The sequence below is a fragment of the Stomoxys calcitrans genome, chromosome 1, assembly GCF_963082655.1.
Source record: "Stomoxys calcitrans chromosome 1, idStoCalc2.1, whole genome shotgun sequence".
Classification (NCBI taxonomy): Eukaryota; Metazoa; Arthropoda; class Insecta; order Diptera; family Muscidae; genus Stomoxys; species Stomoxys calcitrans.
In genome coordinates this window covers 20,951,177-20,967,784 of record NC_081552.1, presented here as the reverse complement: position 1 = coordinate 20,967,784, position 16,608 = coordinate 20,951,177, and the positions used below count along the sequence as shown (strand labels likewise).

General features: G+C 38.5%; 1 protein-coding gene across 1 annotated transcript in view; it reads left to right on the top strand.

Annotated features, from left to right (window-relative positions):
• Positions 1–16,608, top strand: part of LOC106093484 (ral guanine nucleotide dissociation stimulator-like 1) — a 122,538-nt gene that overhangs the window by 25,654 nt on the left and 80,276 nt on the right. The window contains exon 2 of the mRNA XM_059370788.1: positions 15,868–16,155. Within this exon, the coding sequence (XP_059226771.1) occupies positions 16,129–16,155 (27 nt within the window). The 5' untranslated portion in view covers positions 15,868–16,128. The remainder of the gene's footprint in view (positions 1–15,867; positions 16,156–16,608) is intronic.

The window sequence follows — 16,608 nt, the reverse complement described above, 5'->3', positions numbered from 1 at the left end:
CAGTTCTTAAAAAATTTTAAACGATATGTGATCGTCTGATCGTCTCGAAATATTGATCTAGGACCTCATAAAATATATATATCCCTTATCATCTCGAAATTCTGATTTGAACTAGCCATGTCTGTCCGTCCGTCTGTCGAAGTCACGATAGCGGTCGAACGTATAGAGCTAGCCTCTTGAAAATTTGCACAGATACTTTATTATTAAGGTAGGTCATTGGGGATTGCAAATGGGCCATATCGGTTCGGATTTGGATATAGTTCCCATAAAAACCGATCTCGCAATTTCACTTCTTCAGCCCATGGAATCCACAATTTTTGTCCGATTTGGGTGAAATTTTGCACATAAGGTTCCGTTGTGCCAATAACTGTGCCAACTACGGTCAAAATCGGTCAAGGACCTGATACAGCTCCCATATAAACCGGTCTCTCGATTTGATTTCTTGAGCCCCTGGAAGCCTCAATTTTCATCCAATTTGGCTGAAAGTTTGCACACAAACAATAGAGCCAAGTACGGCCTAAATCGGTCTATAACCTGATATAGCTCCCATATAAACCGATCTCCCGATTTGGCTTCTTGAGCCCTTGGATGTAATTTTCATCCGATTTGGCTGAAATTTTGTAGATGGTGTTCTGTTATGACTCCCATTAACTGTGTCAAGTACGGTTCAAATCGGTCAAGAACATGATATAGCTCCCATATAAACCAATCTCCCGATTTGACTTCTTGGGCCCTTACAAGCCACGATATTTATCCGATTTGGCTGACATTTTGCATATAGTGTTCTGTTATGACTCTCAACAACTACGCCAAGTACGGTCCAATCCATAGCAGAATCCATGGTGGTGGGCTCCCAAGATTCGACCCGGCAGTACTTAGCACGCTGTTACTTGTTTTAAATTTTCTGGACTGTTTGTGTGTAGGCATTTTTGTTCCAACAGTTGTGAACGATGTCTGAACTTCCTGTTGTATGTTTTTCTTTTAATTTTTTCTTCTGACAGTTCGTTAGGAATTCTGAACGATGTCTGAGGTATGTGTGGGAAATGTTTGTCTATTTGTGCTTGCTTTTTCACATATTTATTTGTTTCAACCGTTAGGAATTTTTGCTCCGGCCTTTTTTTGGCCTTTTTTGTGTCTGATTTTTAGAGCACATTTTTTTTTAACTGGTAGAAATTTTTCCCCACAGTTCGGAAGGATTTGTGAACGATGTCTGAACTCATTGCGAATGTTTTTGTATTTTTTTGCGCTAACTTGTACGCATATTTTTGTTTGTGAACCATGGGATGTTATCGTAGCACAGATGTAAGCATGCTTGCCTATGATCCTGAGTGCCTGGGTTCTAATCCTGGCGAGAAGACCAGAAAAATTTTTCATAATGGTTATTCCATGCTGGTGACATTTGAAACTATGACATGTAAAAGCTTCTCCCGTTTGGCCTCAGCTTTAGAAGGGGGATTCTTAATGGAATGTTCAAGAGCAAAGTCGAACAAGTCGAAAAGTACATCCGAATTCTACAAATATTAATTCCAGAATTCGGTCAGAAATTGCTACAACGAGTCAGAAAAAACATTCGAGTTCTTAAGGAATTCTAATATGCTTTCGGTCAGAAATCGATAAGACAAGTTGGAAAACACATCCATATTCATTAAGACTCAACATCAAAATTCGGCCAGAAGTCTTAACAACAACTCGAATTTCCCTTCCGAAATTCCCAAAATTTTTGTTTAGAATTCTGTAACAATTCTTTAAGAGACATCGGCAGAAACATCAGATTTCCCTTCAACATTTCGTTCCGAAGTCGTGTCAATCACTCCATATATTTTCCGTTAAAAATTCACACAGACTTCGGATCGGAATTCGGATAAATACAGATATCCAATAAACCGATTTATTACAATTTTATTATTCTTAACATTTTGTCCAAAAAGAGATCTATGAAAAATTCCAAGATGATCGCATAAAATTGCGTTATACAGTGTCCGTAGCCGCCACATGACCAATGAGAAAGCTCCCTTAACCTCACGGCAGTGGTCGCTGCAATTTGGGTAGCCACAATGTCCAGAGGCATAAGATATAGCATTAAATTCATTGCATCAGATGGTGTCGTCCTCAGTGCGGCTGTGATGCACAAACAAGCCATCCTTTGGATCCGGTTAAGTATTGAGCAGTAGGTGGACTTTTGAAGCACCGTCCACCACAGACCACAACACCATATAGCATAATAGGTCTGAAAACTGCAGTATAAACCCAATGCATGACATGCGGTCGAAACCTCCAACTTTTGCCAATGGCTCCCTTGCAGGTGTAAAGGACCAGAGTGGCCTTTCTTGCCCTTTCCAAATGTTGGATTTGAAGTTTATTTTCCTGGCCAGCAATACACCCAGGTATTTTGCCCTTTCTGTAAATGGAACCATCTCTCTTCCCAAGGAGACAGGTGCCACTGTAGGCAACTTGTATTTTCTGCTGAAGAGAACTACTTTTGTCTTGCACGGATCTATAGCTAGAGCACTTTCGGTAGCCCACTTTGATGGTGCACGTAGAGCTTTCTGAAGTATATCTCTTAGAGTGCTGGGAAATTTATACCTAACCGCAATTGCCACGTCATCAGCATACGCTACCACTTGTACTTCTTCCAGAGACACCTCCTTGAGGTGTTCCTCTGCTGACCCATCATTTTAGATTCCAAGCCTGCCGTAATGCATCTTTTAGTAAGTAAGCTATTAATAAACTTTCTTATGGTAGAGTTGATGCCTAGAAACACCAACTCCTTCATGATTGACGTCGGTTTTATATTTGGACAGTACTTGGTACAGTTGTTGGAAATCATAACAAAACACAATGTGCAAAATTTCAACCAAATCGGACGAAAATTGCGGCTTCCAGAGGCTCAAGAATTAAAATCGGGAGATCGGTTTATAGGGGAGCTATATCAGATTATAGAACGATTCGGAACGTACTTGGCACAGTTGTTGACAGTCATAATGGAACATCATATGCTCAATTTCAGCCAAATCGGACAAAAATTGCGGCTTGTAAGGGCTCTAGAAGTCAAATGGATAGATCGGTTTATATGGGAGCTATATCAGGTTATAGAACGATTCGGAACGTACTTGGCACAGTTGTTGACAGTCATAATGGAACACCATATGCTCAATTTCAGCCAAATCGGACAAAAATTGCGGATTGTAAGGGCTCTAGAAGTCAAATGGATAGATCGGTTTATATGGAAGCTATATCAGGTTATAGATCTATTCGGACCGTACTTGGCACAGTTGTTGACAGACCTAATGGACCACCATATGCTCAATTTCAGCCAAATCGGACGAAAATTGCAGCTTCCAGAGGCTCAAGAATTCAAATCGGGATATCGGTTTATATGGGAGCTATATCCAAATATGAACCGATATGGCCCATTTGTAATCCCCAACGACCTGCATCAATAGTAAGAATCTATGCAAAAGTTAAAGCTGCTAGCTTTACGCGTGTTATGTTATGACTTAACAACAACATTGCTAAGTACGGTCCAAATCGGTCTATAACCTGATGTAGCTCTCATATAAACCGACCTCACGATTTGACTTCTTGAGACCCTGGAAGCCGCAATTTTCGTCTGATTTGGCTGAAATTTTGCATGTAGTGTTCTGTTATGACTTCCAACAACTGTGATAAGTACGGTCCAAATCGGTCTGTAACCTGATATATCTCCCGATTTGACTCTTGAGTCGTTAGAAGCCGCAATTTTTGTCCGATTTGGCTGAAATTGAGCATATGGTGTTCCATTATGACTGTCAACAACTGTGCCAAACACGGTCCAGATCTGTCTGTAAACCGGTCTTTCGATCATCCTTGTTTGCTTTCTGGGAGCTTTAATTTTTGCTGGTTTGACAGAAGTTTGGTATGTAAAGGGTGATTTTTTTGAGGTTAGGATTTTCATGCATTAGTATTTGACAGATCACGTGGGATTTCAGACATGGTGTCAAAGAGAAAGATGCTCAGTGTGCTTTGACATTTCATCATGAATAGACTTACTAACGAGCAACGCTTGCAAATCATTGAATTTTATTACCAAAATCAGTGTTCGGTTCGAAATGTGTTCATTCACCGTAACGTTGCGTCCAACAGCATCTTTGAAAAAATACGGTCCAATGATTCCACCAGCGTACAAACCACACCAAACAGTGCATTTTTCGGGATGCATGGGCAGTTCTTGAACGGCTTCTGGTTGCTCTTCACTCCAAATGCGGCAATTTTGCTTATTTACGTAGCCATTCAACCAGAAATGAGCCTCATCGCTGAACAAAATTTGTCAAAATTTGAACACATTTCGAACCGAACACTGATTTTGGTAATAAAATTCAATGATTTGCAAGCGTTGCTCGTTGATAAGTCTATTCATGATGAAATGTCAAAGCATACTGAGCATCTTTCTCTTTGACACCATGTCTGAAATCCCACGTGATCTGTCAAATACTAATGCATGAAAATCCTAACCTCAAAAAAATCACCCTTTAGAATAAAACTAAGCCCTTCAACTAAATTTATTTCGTATAAATTTTTAGCAGAATCCATGGCGGTGGGTTCTCAAGATTCGGCCCGGCCGAACTTAGCTTTTGCTTGTTCCACTCTTTCACAGCAAGTAAATCAGCATCGGTCTCTATGGCCATACTGTCATCAATACGTCCAACCTATTGAATCCGTGGCAGCCAAGCAATCCATCAGCTAAGCCAAACATTCCAGTATATTTGGAATAAATAAATAAATTGCACATAACAACAATTGGTAAAAACAATAGTTTTTTAAAAATGGAATTTAACATACATTTTTTGTACCTTATGGCGCGGCAGATGGCAATTGGTGGTTAGCTAGGTTGCTAGGTATATGAGTAGATTAACCAATAAGTCAACTTCATTCCATAATTTCATAGGGGACTGTAAGTTGGTCCCTCCTTACCTACCTCGCGCCGTCTGTCAATCTCTCTCTCTCTCTCTCTGTTGGCCCATTCGTTCAAGCATGCGTTTTGAATTCGATGGGGTTTTTGGTTATTACCTTAACGCTCGGTAGCCTTTTGGCTTGGCTAAAATTAGCTTTGATTTCTTGTTTGGATTGCCGTTTCGTTTTTTCCTCCATTGTTTGTTTTTGTAAAATACCACAAGAAAATCAATCTTTATGGGCTGTTTTTTGTATTGTTTGGGTTTGTCTTGTTTTATACATAAATATGCATATTAGATAGTTTAGTTTTCTGTTTTTGCCATAATTATTGCTTTGCTGCTTTGAATAATCGAACGTAAATTATGTAAAAGTTTGGTTTTTTTGTTATTGGTATGCAAGGGAAATGTGTACCATCGGTTAAAAAATATAAAGCGAACATTCGAATGCAGACCGCAAGATGTTCTGGAATTTGCAAACAAACTGCGTGTACCAATAATTATACAATGCTTTGAAGCTCTTAATAGATAATCGTAATAAAGTAAACCTATGCTCAGATAAAGTTTGGGTGGTTTAAGGAACAAAATATTTAGCTGTTACCGACAAACAAGACTAGGATAGGCAAAGAACCTAACACGATGACATCAGTGACAGAAAAGTCAATGCAGTCTAAAGAAGATGCCAAGATGCCCATTTACTGGAGGACCAATGATTGTGGTAATCCAGAAAATCTTCACCGGAACGAGACTGCTACACACGCTCTGTTGGAGAAAATCAGCAAGGGCAAGATTCATATTGCCTTAGTTGAGGAGCCATGGACAATCTGGAAAAAAGTTTCTGTACTTAAACCATACCAACTATTCAAGGCTAACACTGGTACTCGGCCGAGGACCTGCGTTATCTATATATATATATAAATGAATTTGTGTTTGTTTGGTTGTTATTTGTTCCGTATAGACTCAAAAACGGTCGAACCGATTTCTTTAAATTCACAGATTGTTGGGAGTGGTCCGGAAGGAGCAATAGGCTATATATTGGGTTGCCCAAATTGACAAATTTTTTCACAGCTTGTGACTCTGTAATTGCATTCTTTCTTCTGTCAGTTATCAGCTGTTACTTTTAGCTTGCTTTAGAAAAAAAGTATATTTGATTAAAGTTATTTCTAAGTTTTATTAAAAATGCATTTACTTTCTTTTAAAAAATCCGCAATTACTTTTTGGGCAACCCATTAATTTTTTGATATTGATCGGGTGCGGACCATCCCCCTTACCCTAAAAGTACGACCCCAAAGTAAAAGTGACTCGATCGGGACAATACGGGATTCAAGTGAAAGACTACGAATTTCATATTAAAAATTGGATACAAGTAACTGGGGGGCTGCCCCAGACACAAAACCCCCTAAAATAGGTTTATTGGACGATGACAATATGGGACTCGAATGAAAGGTATTCGGGAGTAGATTACGAAAATGATCAGGAGGGGGCAAAAGGCTTTTTAGTTTGTTGATATTGGAAAATTTTGGAAATTTTTATATATGATGCCCCATTTTTCCGAGATAATGGTCCACTGTGGCCAACTGGAAAGTAGTGGGCTGAAACCGTTCACAGGAAATATAATATGGTTCACGTTCTTTCCGAATCTATTAAATTTGGAGCCTTAAGTATTAAAGAAACCAAAATATTGGCTATTTTTGCAAAATTTGGTCATTTTTCATATGACGCACCATTTTTGAGAGTAAATGGCCCATTGTTGCCAACTGGGAAATAGTGGGCTAAAACCGTTTACAGGAAATATAATATGGTTCACGCTCTTTCCGAATCTATTTAATTTGGAGCCATAAGTATTAAAGAAACCAAGATATTGGCCATTTTTGGCAAATTTTGGCCATTTATTAGGTTGCCCAAAAAGTAATTGTCGGTAATATAGTCGGCGTTGACAAATTTTTTCAACGGCTTGTGACTCTGTTATTGCATTCTTTCTTCTGTCAGTTATCAGCTGTTACTTTTAGCTTGCTTTAGAAAAAAAGTGCGCGAAATTTTGTTTACATTTGTTTGTTTGGCGTCAATTTTAATATGGGTACCAAATGTATTGAAAGAAATTCATGTAACAAACCGAATCAACGCTTGTGATATGCACCTTAAACGCAATTAATTCGATCCGTTTTTAAAACGAATCATAACTGGAGATGCAAAATGGATTGTTTACAACAACGTTAGTCGAAAACGATCATGGTCCAAGCATGGTGAACCAGCTCAAACCACTTCAAAGGCTGATATCCACCAAAAGAAGGTTATGCTATCTGTTTGGTGGGATTGGAAGGGTGTGTAATATTTTTGAGCTGCTTCCAAGGAACCAAACGATTAATTCGGATGTTTGTTGTCAACAATTGTACAATAGAATACAGCCATCAAGGAGAAGCGACCAGAATTGGTCAATCGTAAAGGTGTCATATTCCACCAGGACAACGCTAGACCGCACACATCTTTCGTCACTCGCCAAAAACTGAGTGAGCATGGCTGGGAACTTTTGATGCATCCACCATATGGCCCTGACCTTGCACCATTAGACTACCATTTATTTCGATCTTTGCAGAACTCCTTAAATGGTAAAACTTTCGGCAATGATGAGGCTATAAAATCGCACTTGGTTCAGTTTTTTGCAGATAAAGGCCAGAAGTTCCATGAGCGTGGAATACTAAATTTGCCAGGAAGATGGCAAAAGGTTATCGAACAAAATGGCAATTATATATTTGATTAAAGTTCATTCTAAGTTTTATTAAAAATGCATTTACTTTCTTTTAAAAAATCCGCAATTACTTTTTAGGCAACCCAATATATATGTGATGCCCCATTTTGCAGAGATAATGGCCCACTGTGGCCAACTGGGAAATAGTGGGCTGAAACCGTTTACAGGAAATATAATATGGACCGTTTAGAGGAAATATTGGGTTGACCTAAAAGTAACAGCTGATAACTGACAGAAGAAAGAATGCAATTACAGAGTCACAATCACGCTCTGTACAGCCAGTAGACTTTCCCCGGATTCAAGCCCCATTTCGAGCATATAGCCCGTCTACATAGTGCTCAACATCTGTAAACCTTCTCAGTACGCTCCTGAATGTGACACTTCCAATTCAGTTTCCTGTCAAAGATCCCACCTAAGTATTTGACCTTGTCAGATATCGAAATCGTCTAATTGAGGAAACGTGGTGCGTTAAATTGGCCAACCTTCGTCTTCCTCGTGAACAGGCATATTTCAGTCTTTTCTAGGTTAACATTGAGACCTCTGGGTCTAACCCAGACATATGCCATATGCAAGACCCTTTCGGCCCTTCTGCATAGCTCTTCGGATCCTTACCCCTTAGAAGTATTATAACGTCGTCTGCATAGCAGACGGGTTCAAATTCCTCCTTAGTCAGCATCCGTAATAGGTCATTTATGGTGGTCACCTATAAGAGAGGCGATAAAATGCCCCCTTGTGGCGTGCCCTGTGCCGCTTTTTCCCTTATATTAATGCCATTTATGCCTTAGCATATGATATACTCAGTCTCTAAGGACCGGGTACACCCGGTACTGGTCTAAGGATTGGATCAGTGCATAAGTTATCTAAAATCCGCCGGATTGTGACGAAAGGGGGTTTACATATATACCCCAATTGGTAGGTATCCAAAGTTAGGCCCGGCCGTACTTAATGACTTTTGATTACTCGTTTTATTTTGTGTAAATTTTACGCAGAATCCATGACGATGGGTCTCAAAGATGCGGCCTGGCCGCACTTAGCATGTTTTCACTTGACCGAAATGACCTATATGCAACAGCCAACGATCTACTTCAATAAGAAGTATCTATAAACAAGTAAAAGCGTGCTAAGATCGGCCGGGTCGAATCTTGGTAATCCACCACCATTGATTCTGCTAAACATATTTACCAAATAAATTTATTTGAAGGGCATAATTTTGTTTTAGATACCAAACTTCTCTCAAACCAGCAAAAATTGCAAACCAGCAGTTGTTGGAAGCCATTAGAGAACATTACATGCAAAATTTCAGCCAAATCGGACAAAATTTGTGGCTTCCAGGGGCTCAAGAAGTCAAATCGGGAGATCGGTTTATATCGGCGCCATATCCAAATCTGAACCGATATGGCCCATTTGCACGGACGGACGGGGCTAGATCGAATCGGAATGGCGGGACGATCCAGAATATATATACTTTATAGGGTCGCAGATAATTATTTTGAGGTGCTATCCCCATTCTATGGTGGTGGGTATGAAAATTTCAAACGGATAGCCTCATTTGTTCGAAAGACACACCCCAGAATAGAATTGATTGAAAAGCTCGAGTTAGGAAAGAGGTATAAAATTTGGATTGACATAAAACGAACGAATGAAACTGTTTAAACAAAATTTTCCCGTCATATAAGGCCTTGTAGAAAGTCGGAGTTGAGTTGACCAATGAGAAAGTTCACGCTGGCCTAAAAAAACACCACTAAAAAAACACCACACCATAATATTAAATTGTATAGCGAAGTTTGGGGTTTCTGGGCGCCAATTGTATAAAATTTGCAATAAATCCTTTCGAAATGAATAGGCGTGTGGGTTAATGATGAAACGTTATAATTCTGCTTTATTTCGATGTAACATAAATGGTTGCCTGCACAAAAAGAATGAACAAAATAGATATGTACGCATTATATGAAAATATACCTACCAACACGAATGTTAACAATCTCCAAACATTTTCTATCGTGCGAGTCACTAAATCTGCACTCAAGGAAGTTGAAAACAATCTCAGGCGATATCAATTTTTACTCTAATTAGTGTCTCGGTACGGGAGAAAACGTGCCACTTGGCGATATATACCCATGAGTGACTAAATAGGGACTAAAAAAAGTGTAAAATTCGATTATCAACGTCATTTATAAAAATAAATTTTTATTTGCCAAAAGTTTTTTTTTACCTTTTAGAGTGAGCCTAATTTTTATTTTTCTTTCTAATTTATTTCTTTTCCAAATCAAGATTAATAATCGAAGATTTTATTTGCAATGATTTTCCCTGACTGGGATTTGAACAGCCAACCTTACGATTGTGAGGCGTATGCTATCCCTCTGTGCTACCGGCCTTTCTTTATTACAGAAGGCTAAGTTAACATACATTCTCTTGTTTGAGGTTTTTTGAGTTAGCGTCCAAAACAACAACAAAAAATCTATTTTTAAATTTGCAGCAACAACAGTTGATTATGAGAAACTAATTAGCGAAACATGAATGATAGAATTCCGACAGTAATGTATTTTGTTGTTGTAAATCTTGAAATCTCTACAAAGGACCTAAAAAGTGACTATTCTGGGAGGGAGTGAGAAAGTCACTTCCAAATGTTTGGAGGGTTAGTACATGCCTGTGCTTTACCAACGACCAAACCACAGCACAACACAAACAATGCAGCATAACGATACGATGCAAGAAGCGACCGTTTGTCAACCACACACACACACATGTAACAACAACAAGCTATAACAACAACCAACGGTGCGCGTAGCGACCACGGAGGTTTTTGTCTTATTATTGTTTGCTTGTTACCTTACCCACTGACCTGCACAAAGAGAATGAACGATACACTGCAAGTGCTCTGCTTTTATATGTTTTGGAAAGAGCTTTGAATACAAAGTAAACCAGGAAGCTCGGCTAACGAAAATAACATATGTTCGTTCATTTTCAGTGTTGTCAATATCGCGTGAACGACAAAAGTGGTCGCATATATGTAAAATGTACTCATGGCAAAATGTAAAACTCTCGGGCCCGAGCCCCCCCCCCCCAAAATTTATATTGGTTTAAAGAAAATTTATATTAAATTTATTCTAAACAAAAAATTTCAGTAACATTTTTTAAAATGATAAAATTTTATTGTTATAATATTCTACAAAGGCAATGTTTTGCTGAGGCCAGGACCGCCTTAAAATTGTCTTAAGGATAAAATAAAAAAAAAATTCTTAGTAAAAACAAAATTTTAATAAAATTGTTTATAAACAAATTTTAATAAAATCATCTTAAAGAAAAAATTGGCGTAATATTCTGTAATGACACGGGCTGGATCCCCCTGGAAATTGTTTTTTTTTTAAGAAAAATTTTCTTTAAAACATTTTTATATAGCCCTTTCAAGGAATTTTTCAAAATTTAAAAAAAAAATTCAGTAAAATTTTTTTTAACGACTAAATTATCATGAAAAACTTTAAAGACAACTTAACCTCGAGATTATTTTTTAAAGCCAAATTTTCAATAAAAATTTTTGTGCCCGCACAATGCATTTTGCGGCACCACATTTTGCCTTTACATTTTTAAAGTCTTTTCATTATGCTTATTTGTCCCAAACAACATTTTCCCAAAATTTTGTATTTAGACCAGTCTCAATAAATATTTTAAAGGCAAAAGTTTAACCCATTACGCCCTATTCCGTTACGCGATTTTAGCGAAATTTTACATATTTTCGTGATTTTTCTGAACATCTTCCGGCTCGACTCGGTTAGTGGATTAGTGATTAAGGGGGTGAGATGGTCCCCCAGATACTTGGCCCTGAAAAATATCAATATTTAAACCCCATATTGGCATTGGTTTAAGGGGAGTTTAGACGAAGAGGCGCCCCCCAAACACATGGCCCCGAAATTGGTTATCAATTTTGTTTTCTAATCTCAAATACCTTTCATTTGAGCCACATATTGGCATGGTCGAAAAATTTTTACCCTTTGGGGGGTGTTTTGGAGAAGGGGTGATGCCCTTAATACATGATCCTATATACTATTATTTGAGCCCCATATTGCGATGGTCAGTAAAAAATTGCTGTTTGTGGGGTATTTTGGGAAAGAGGTAGACCCCTAAAGAATTGGTCCCGAAAAAGGGTATCAATTCTTGCACTACCCCCCAATACCTTGTCTTTGAGCTCCACATTGACATGGTAGGTAAATATGCCCGATTTAGGGGTGTTTTGGGGATTGGGGTGGTCCCCCCACATTGCAAATGCAAATTTTGCCCATGAACATTCCACTAAGGAAAGGGGCCTCCTTTTTATTGGGAGAGAAGTTTTACATGGCATAGTACCTCATAAATGTTGCCAGCATAAGGTGGAGAAAACCACTGTTGAAAATCTTTTCTGATGGTCTCGCCAGGATTCGAACCCAGGCGTTCAGCGTCATTGGCGGACATGCTAACCTCTGCGCTACGGTGGCCTCCAACATTATCCAAGATGGTCCCCCAACATTAAGCCCTGAAAATATATCAGCAACGTGGTCTATTCTCATATATCTATATATCATTTATTTGAAACGTATTGCCATTGGCCTCAAATCTAATCTCATTTAAACTCCTTATTGCAAAAGTCAGCAAATATGTCCGGTTTGATGAATTGGCCTTACAAACTAAAAATATTTAGTTCCACTCTCTTTACTCACCAAATTGTCTTGGTGAGTAAATACGTCCCATTTGGGGGTTGTTGTGGTTATGAGGCGTCCCCTAGAGAGTTGGTCCCTAATGTTGATATCAGATACGTGGTCTACTTCCAAATGCCTTTAATTTGAGCCCCAAATTTCCATAGTCGGCAAACATGACCGGTTTGGGGGGTGTTTTTGGGGATGGGCGGCTACTCAGTGAGTTGGCCTTGAAAATATATATCGGATTCGTGTTATACTCGAAAGTCCCTCTTATTTGAGCCTTATATTGCAATAGTCATCAAATACTTACTATTTGGGTGGTTTTGTGAGGGTGGCGTGGCCCCATAGACACTTTTCCCGAACATTGATATCAAATTCGTGCTTTAATCCCAAAGACCTTTCATTTGAGCGCCATATTGCTATGGTCGTAAATTTGTCCCCTTTGGGGGATGTTTTTGGGGAGAGGCGGCCCCCCAAACACTTTGTCCGATATTTGGATATCAGATTCTAATTCTATACTCAAATACCTTTTATTGAAGCCCCATATTCCCATGGTCAGTAAATAAGTCCTGTTTGGGGGGTGTATTGGGGAAGGGGTCCAGCCCCCAGAAACGTGGTCCCACATTTGGATACCAGATTCGTATTCTACTCGCAAATACCTTTGATTTGAGACCCATATTGCCATGATCGGTAAATATGTCCGATTTAGGGGTGTTTTGGGGGTTGGGTGGTGTTGTGGGGGTGGGGTGGCCCCCCTAGCACTTGGTCCGACAATTGGATATCGGATACGTTTTCTTATCCTAAATACCTTTTATTTGAGTCCCATATTGTCGTGGTTGGTCTAACTATATGTTTGGTAGGTTTTAGGTTGGGGCAGCCCCCATAGGTACCCCATACGAAATTTGGATACCAAATTTTTATTTTTAGGGTATTATATGAGAGCACACAAAATTTCGCTTTAATCGCACCACCCATCTCTGAGATCTGGCGTTTCTGAAAATTAGGGTAAGGGGGAGGGTCCGCTCCACCTTCAGATATCAAAAAATGTAGTACCCTATTTTCACCACGGGTTCATTATGCACCATCTTTGAAAATTTCAAGAAAATCGGTTCAGCCGTTTCTGAGTCTATAGGGAACACACAAACATACAAACAAACAAACAAAACTACAAACAAACACAAATTGATTTTTATACCCTCCACCATAAGATGGGGGTATACTAATTTCGTCATTCTGATTGTAACTACTCGAAATATTCGCCTGAGACCCCATAAAGTATATATATTCTTGATCGTCGTGAAATTTTATGTCGATCTAGCCATGTCCGTCCGTCTGTCCGTCCGTCCGTCCGTCTGTCTGTTGAAAGCACGCTAACTTCCGAAAGAGTAAAGCTAGCCGCTTGAAATTTTGCACATATACTTCTTATTAGTTTAGGTCGGTTGGTATTGTAAATGGGCCATATCGGTCCATGTTTTGATATAGCTGCCATATAAACCGATCTTGGGTCTTGACTTCTTGAGCCTCTAGAATGCGCAATTCTTATCCGATTGGAATGAAATTTTGCACGACGTGTTTTGTTACAATATCCAATAACTATGCCAAGTATGGTTCAAATCGGTCCATAACCTTATATAGCTGTCATATAAACCGATCTTGGGTCTTGACTTCCTGAGCCTTAATTAGGACGCAATTCTTATCCAATTTGAATGAATTTTGGCACGTAGTATTTCGTTATGATATCCAACAACTGTGCCAAGTATAGATCAAATCGGTCCATAACCTGATATAGCTGCCATATAAACCGATCTTGGGTCTTGACTTCTTGAGCCTCTAGAGCGCACAATTCTTATCCGATTTGAATGAATATGTGCACGAAGTATTTCGTTATGATGTCCAAACTCTATGCTAAGTATGGTTTAAATCGGTCCATAACCTGATATAGCTGTCATATAAACAGATCTGGGGATTTGACTTCTTGAGCTTTTAGAGGGCTCAATTTCTATCCGATTTGGCTGAAATTTTGCATGACGTATTTTATTTTTACTTTCAACAACTGTGTAAAATAAGGTTCAAATCGGTTCATAACCTGATATAGCTGCCATATAAACCGATCTGGGATCTTGACTTCTTGACCCCTAGAGGTCGCGATATGCCTGAAATTTTGTACGACGGATCCTCTCATGACCATCAACAAACGTGTTTATTATGGTCTGAATCGGTCTATAGCCCAATACAGATCCCATATAAATCGATCTCTTTATTTTACTTCTTGAGCCCCCAAAGGGCGCAAATCTTATTCGAATTAACTGACATTTTACACAGGTCTCCAACATATAATTTAATTGTGGTCCAAACCGGATCATATCTTGATATCGTTTTAATAGCAGAGCAACTCTTTTCTTATATCCTTTTTTGCCTAAGAAGAGATGCCGGGAAAGGAACTCGACAAATGCGATCCATGGTGGAGGGTATATAAGATTCGGCCCGGCCGAACTTAGCACGCTTTTACTTGTTATATAGAAGATAATGGGAATGTCCTAATGAATGAAGTCATAAAGCCTTTCTGCTTCAAAATCTATTATCTACAAAAAGTAATCGTAATAAATATTAATTTTCACTGTGAAACACGAACTTAGTATTCACCTTAAGTGAGGAAATGTGTTAAAATAATATTAGTCAGCACACTGTTATCTATGGAAGCAAGTTTATATTACACTTACGTTTGCCGTTTGCCGTTTGACATCAATTTGTGGGAAAAGAATTTTTGGTTCTACCACCTTTTCTTATTTTTCCTCCAATAAATTGGGAAAACTTTAGAACTTAAAAGACATGATGGAAATTAAAGCATATACGACAATGGTTGGGCGCAGTTTTTGTTGGACATCTTTTCCATCAAAACCGGATTTTGGATCGATTTTACATCGATCGACATCATTTAAGCAGAATGTAGAGGGTCTTAGTAAAAATTGGTCAAAAGTCATTTTTTGAAATATCAAACAATTATAGTTGCTTAATGTTCTCAGTTTGTTTACGTACAATTTTATGGAAAATTTAAAAGCAATAGACCGACACAAAAAATAACCTGTTGAAATCATAAAACATGGTGGAGAGCAAAAATGAGCGAAAATGAAAAAATTTCATCAAAGTACTGAAGCTTAAGACATTCGCAATCAGTACAACATTCAGCTCTGACTTTAGGAGCAAATGTCACCGCCGATGGGTTAGTTCCTGCACCCAATAGCGACCACAATTTAAAAAAAAAAACTATCTCTCCATTTCCACAGTAAGAGAAGATTTTTGACAATTATCGATTTTGAAAAATGTGGGGTGACCCCCCCCCCCCCGTCAAAAAAAAAAAAAAAAAATCCTGGCTACGTCCCTGGTATGATCAATTAGAAAGTTCATATTTTTGCCCCACCAATTTGCTTTTTCTAAGCACAAACCATATTGTTCCCACCTATTTAACCTTTTTAGGGTAATTATTTTGTTATTAATCGATTTTTCTTTTATCTTTCTTTTATTTCAGTATCTGAGTGTTGGCATGGAAGAATCATTGAAGATATTGCCATAATTAAAATAAAAAAAAAACCATCATCGTCTACATCATAGTTTAAACTACGAAACTTAACATTTTTGTGGGCTCTTCTAGTTGGGCAAAGTTTTTGTCTTCTTTCACTCCAAGAGTGTTTCGAATTTTAAGCAGCTCAAAAATGTTTTGGTTTCCAAATCACAGTCACCAGTCACACCAGAGTCAATGTTTCATTTCTAATTTCAAATCTATGAAATAATGTCGCAAAATGCTGCCGATAGTCTGGTAAGTACTTGAGAAATTTTTGACAAAAACAAAACACAAAACCTTCCTGATTGTGTTAGGCTCGCTTGGATGGAATCCAAATTAAATTGGCTTAAAAATGATGATAGGGCTGGTATGTTGTTGCTAGTGTTGATATTTTCATTAACACAAGCGTGTGATTTTATCCATTCGTTTTAGACCATGACGCGTGAGTCTTATTTTTTGTTTACCGCTTTTGCTCCATGATCTTGTGTTTGCCGACTTTTAATGGCTATTATGACCATTTTCGTTTGTTTCGTTTTTTGTTGTTGGTAAACATAAACAAAAACAAACAAGTAAAAAGGCATTAAGTTCGGCCGGGCCGAACTTTGGATACCCACCACTTCGGGTACCTTATACTCATACCTTATACTCATATACCTCATACCGATCTGAACTATATACGACACGGATGTCGAAAAGCCGAACATAGGT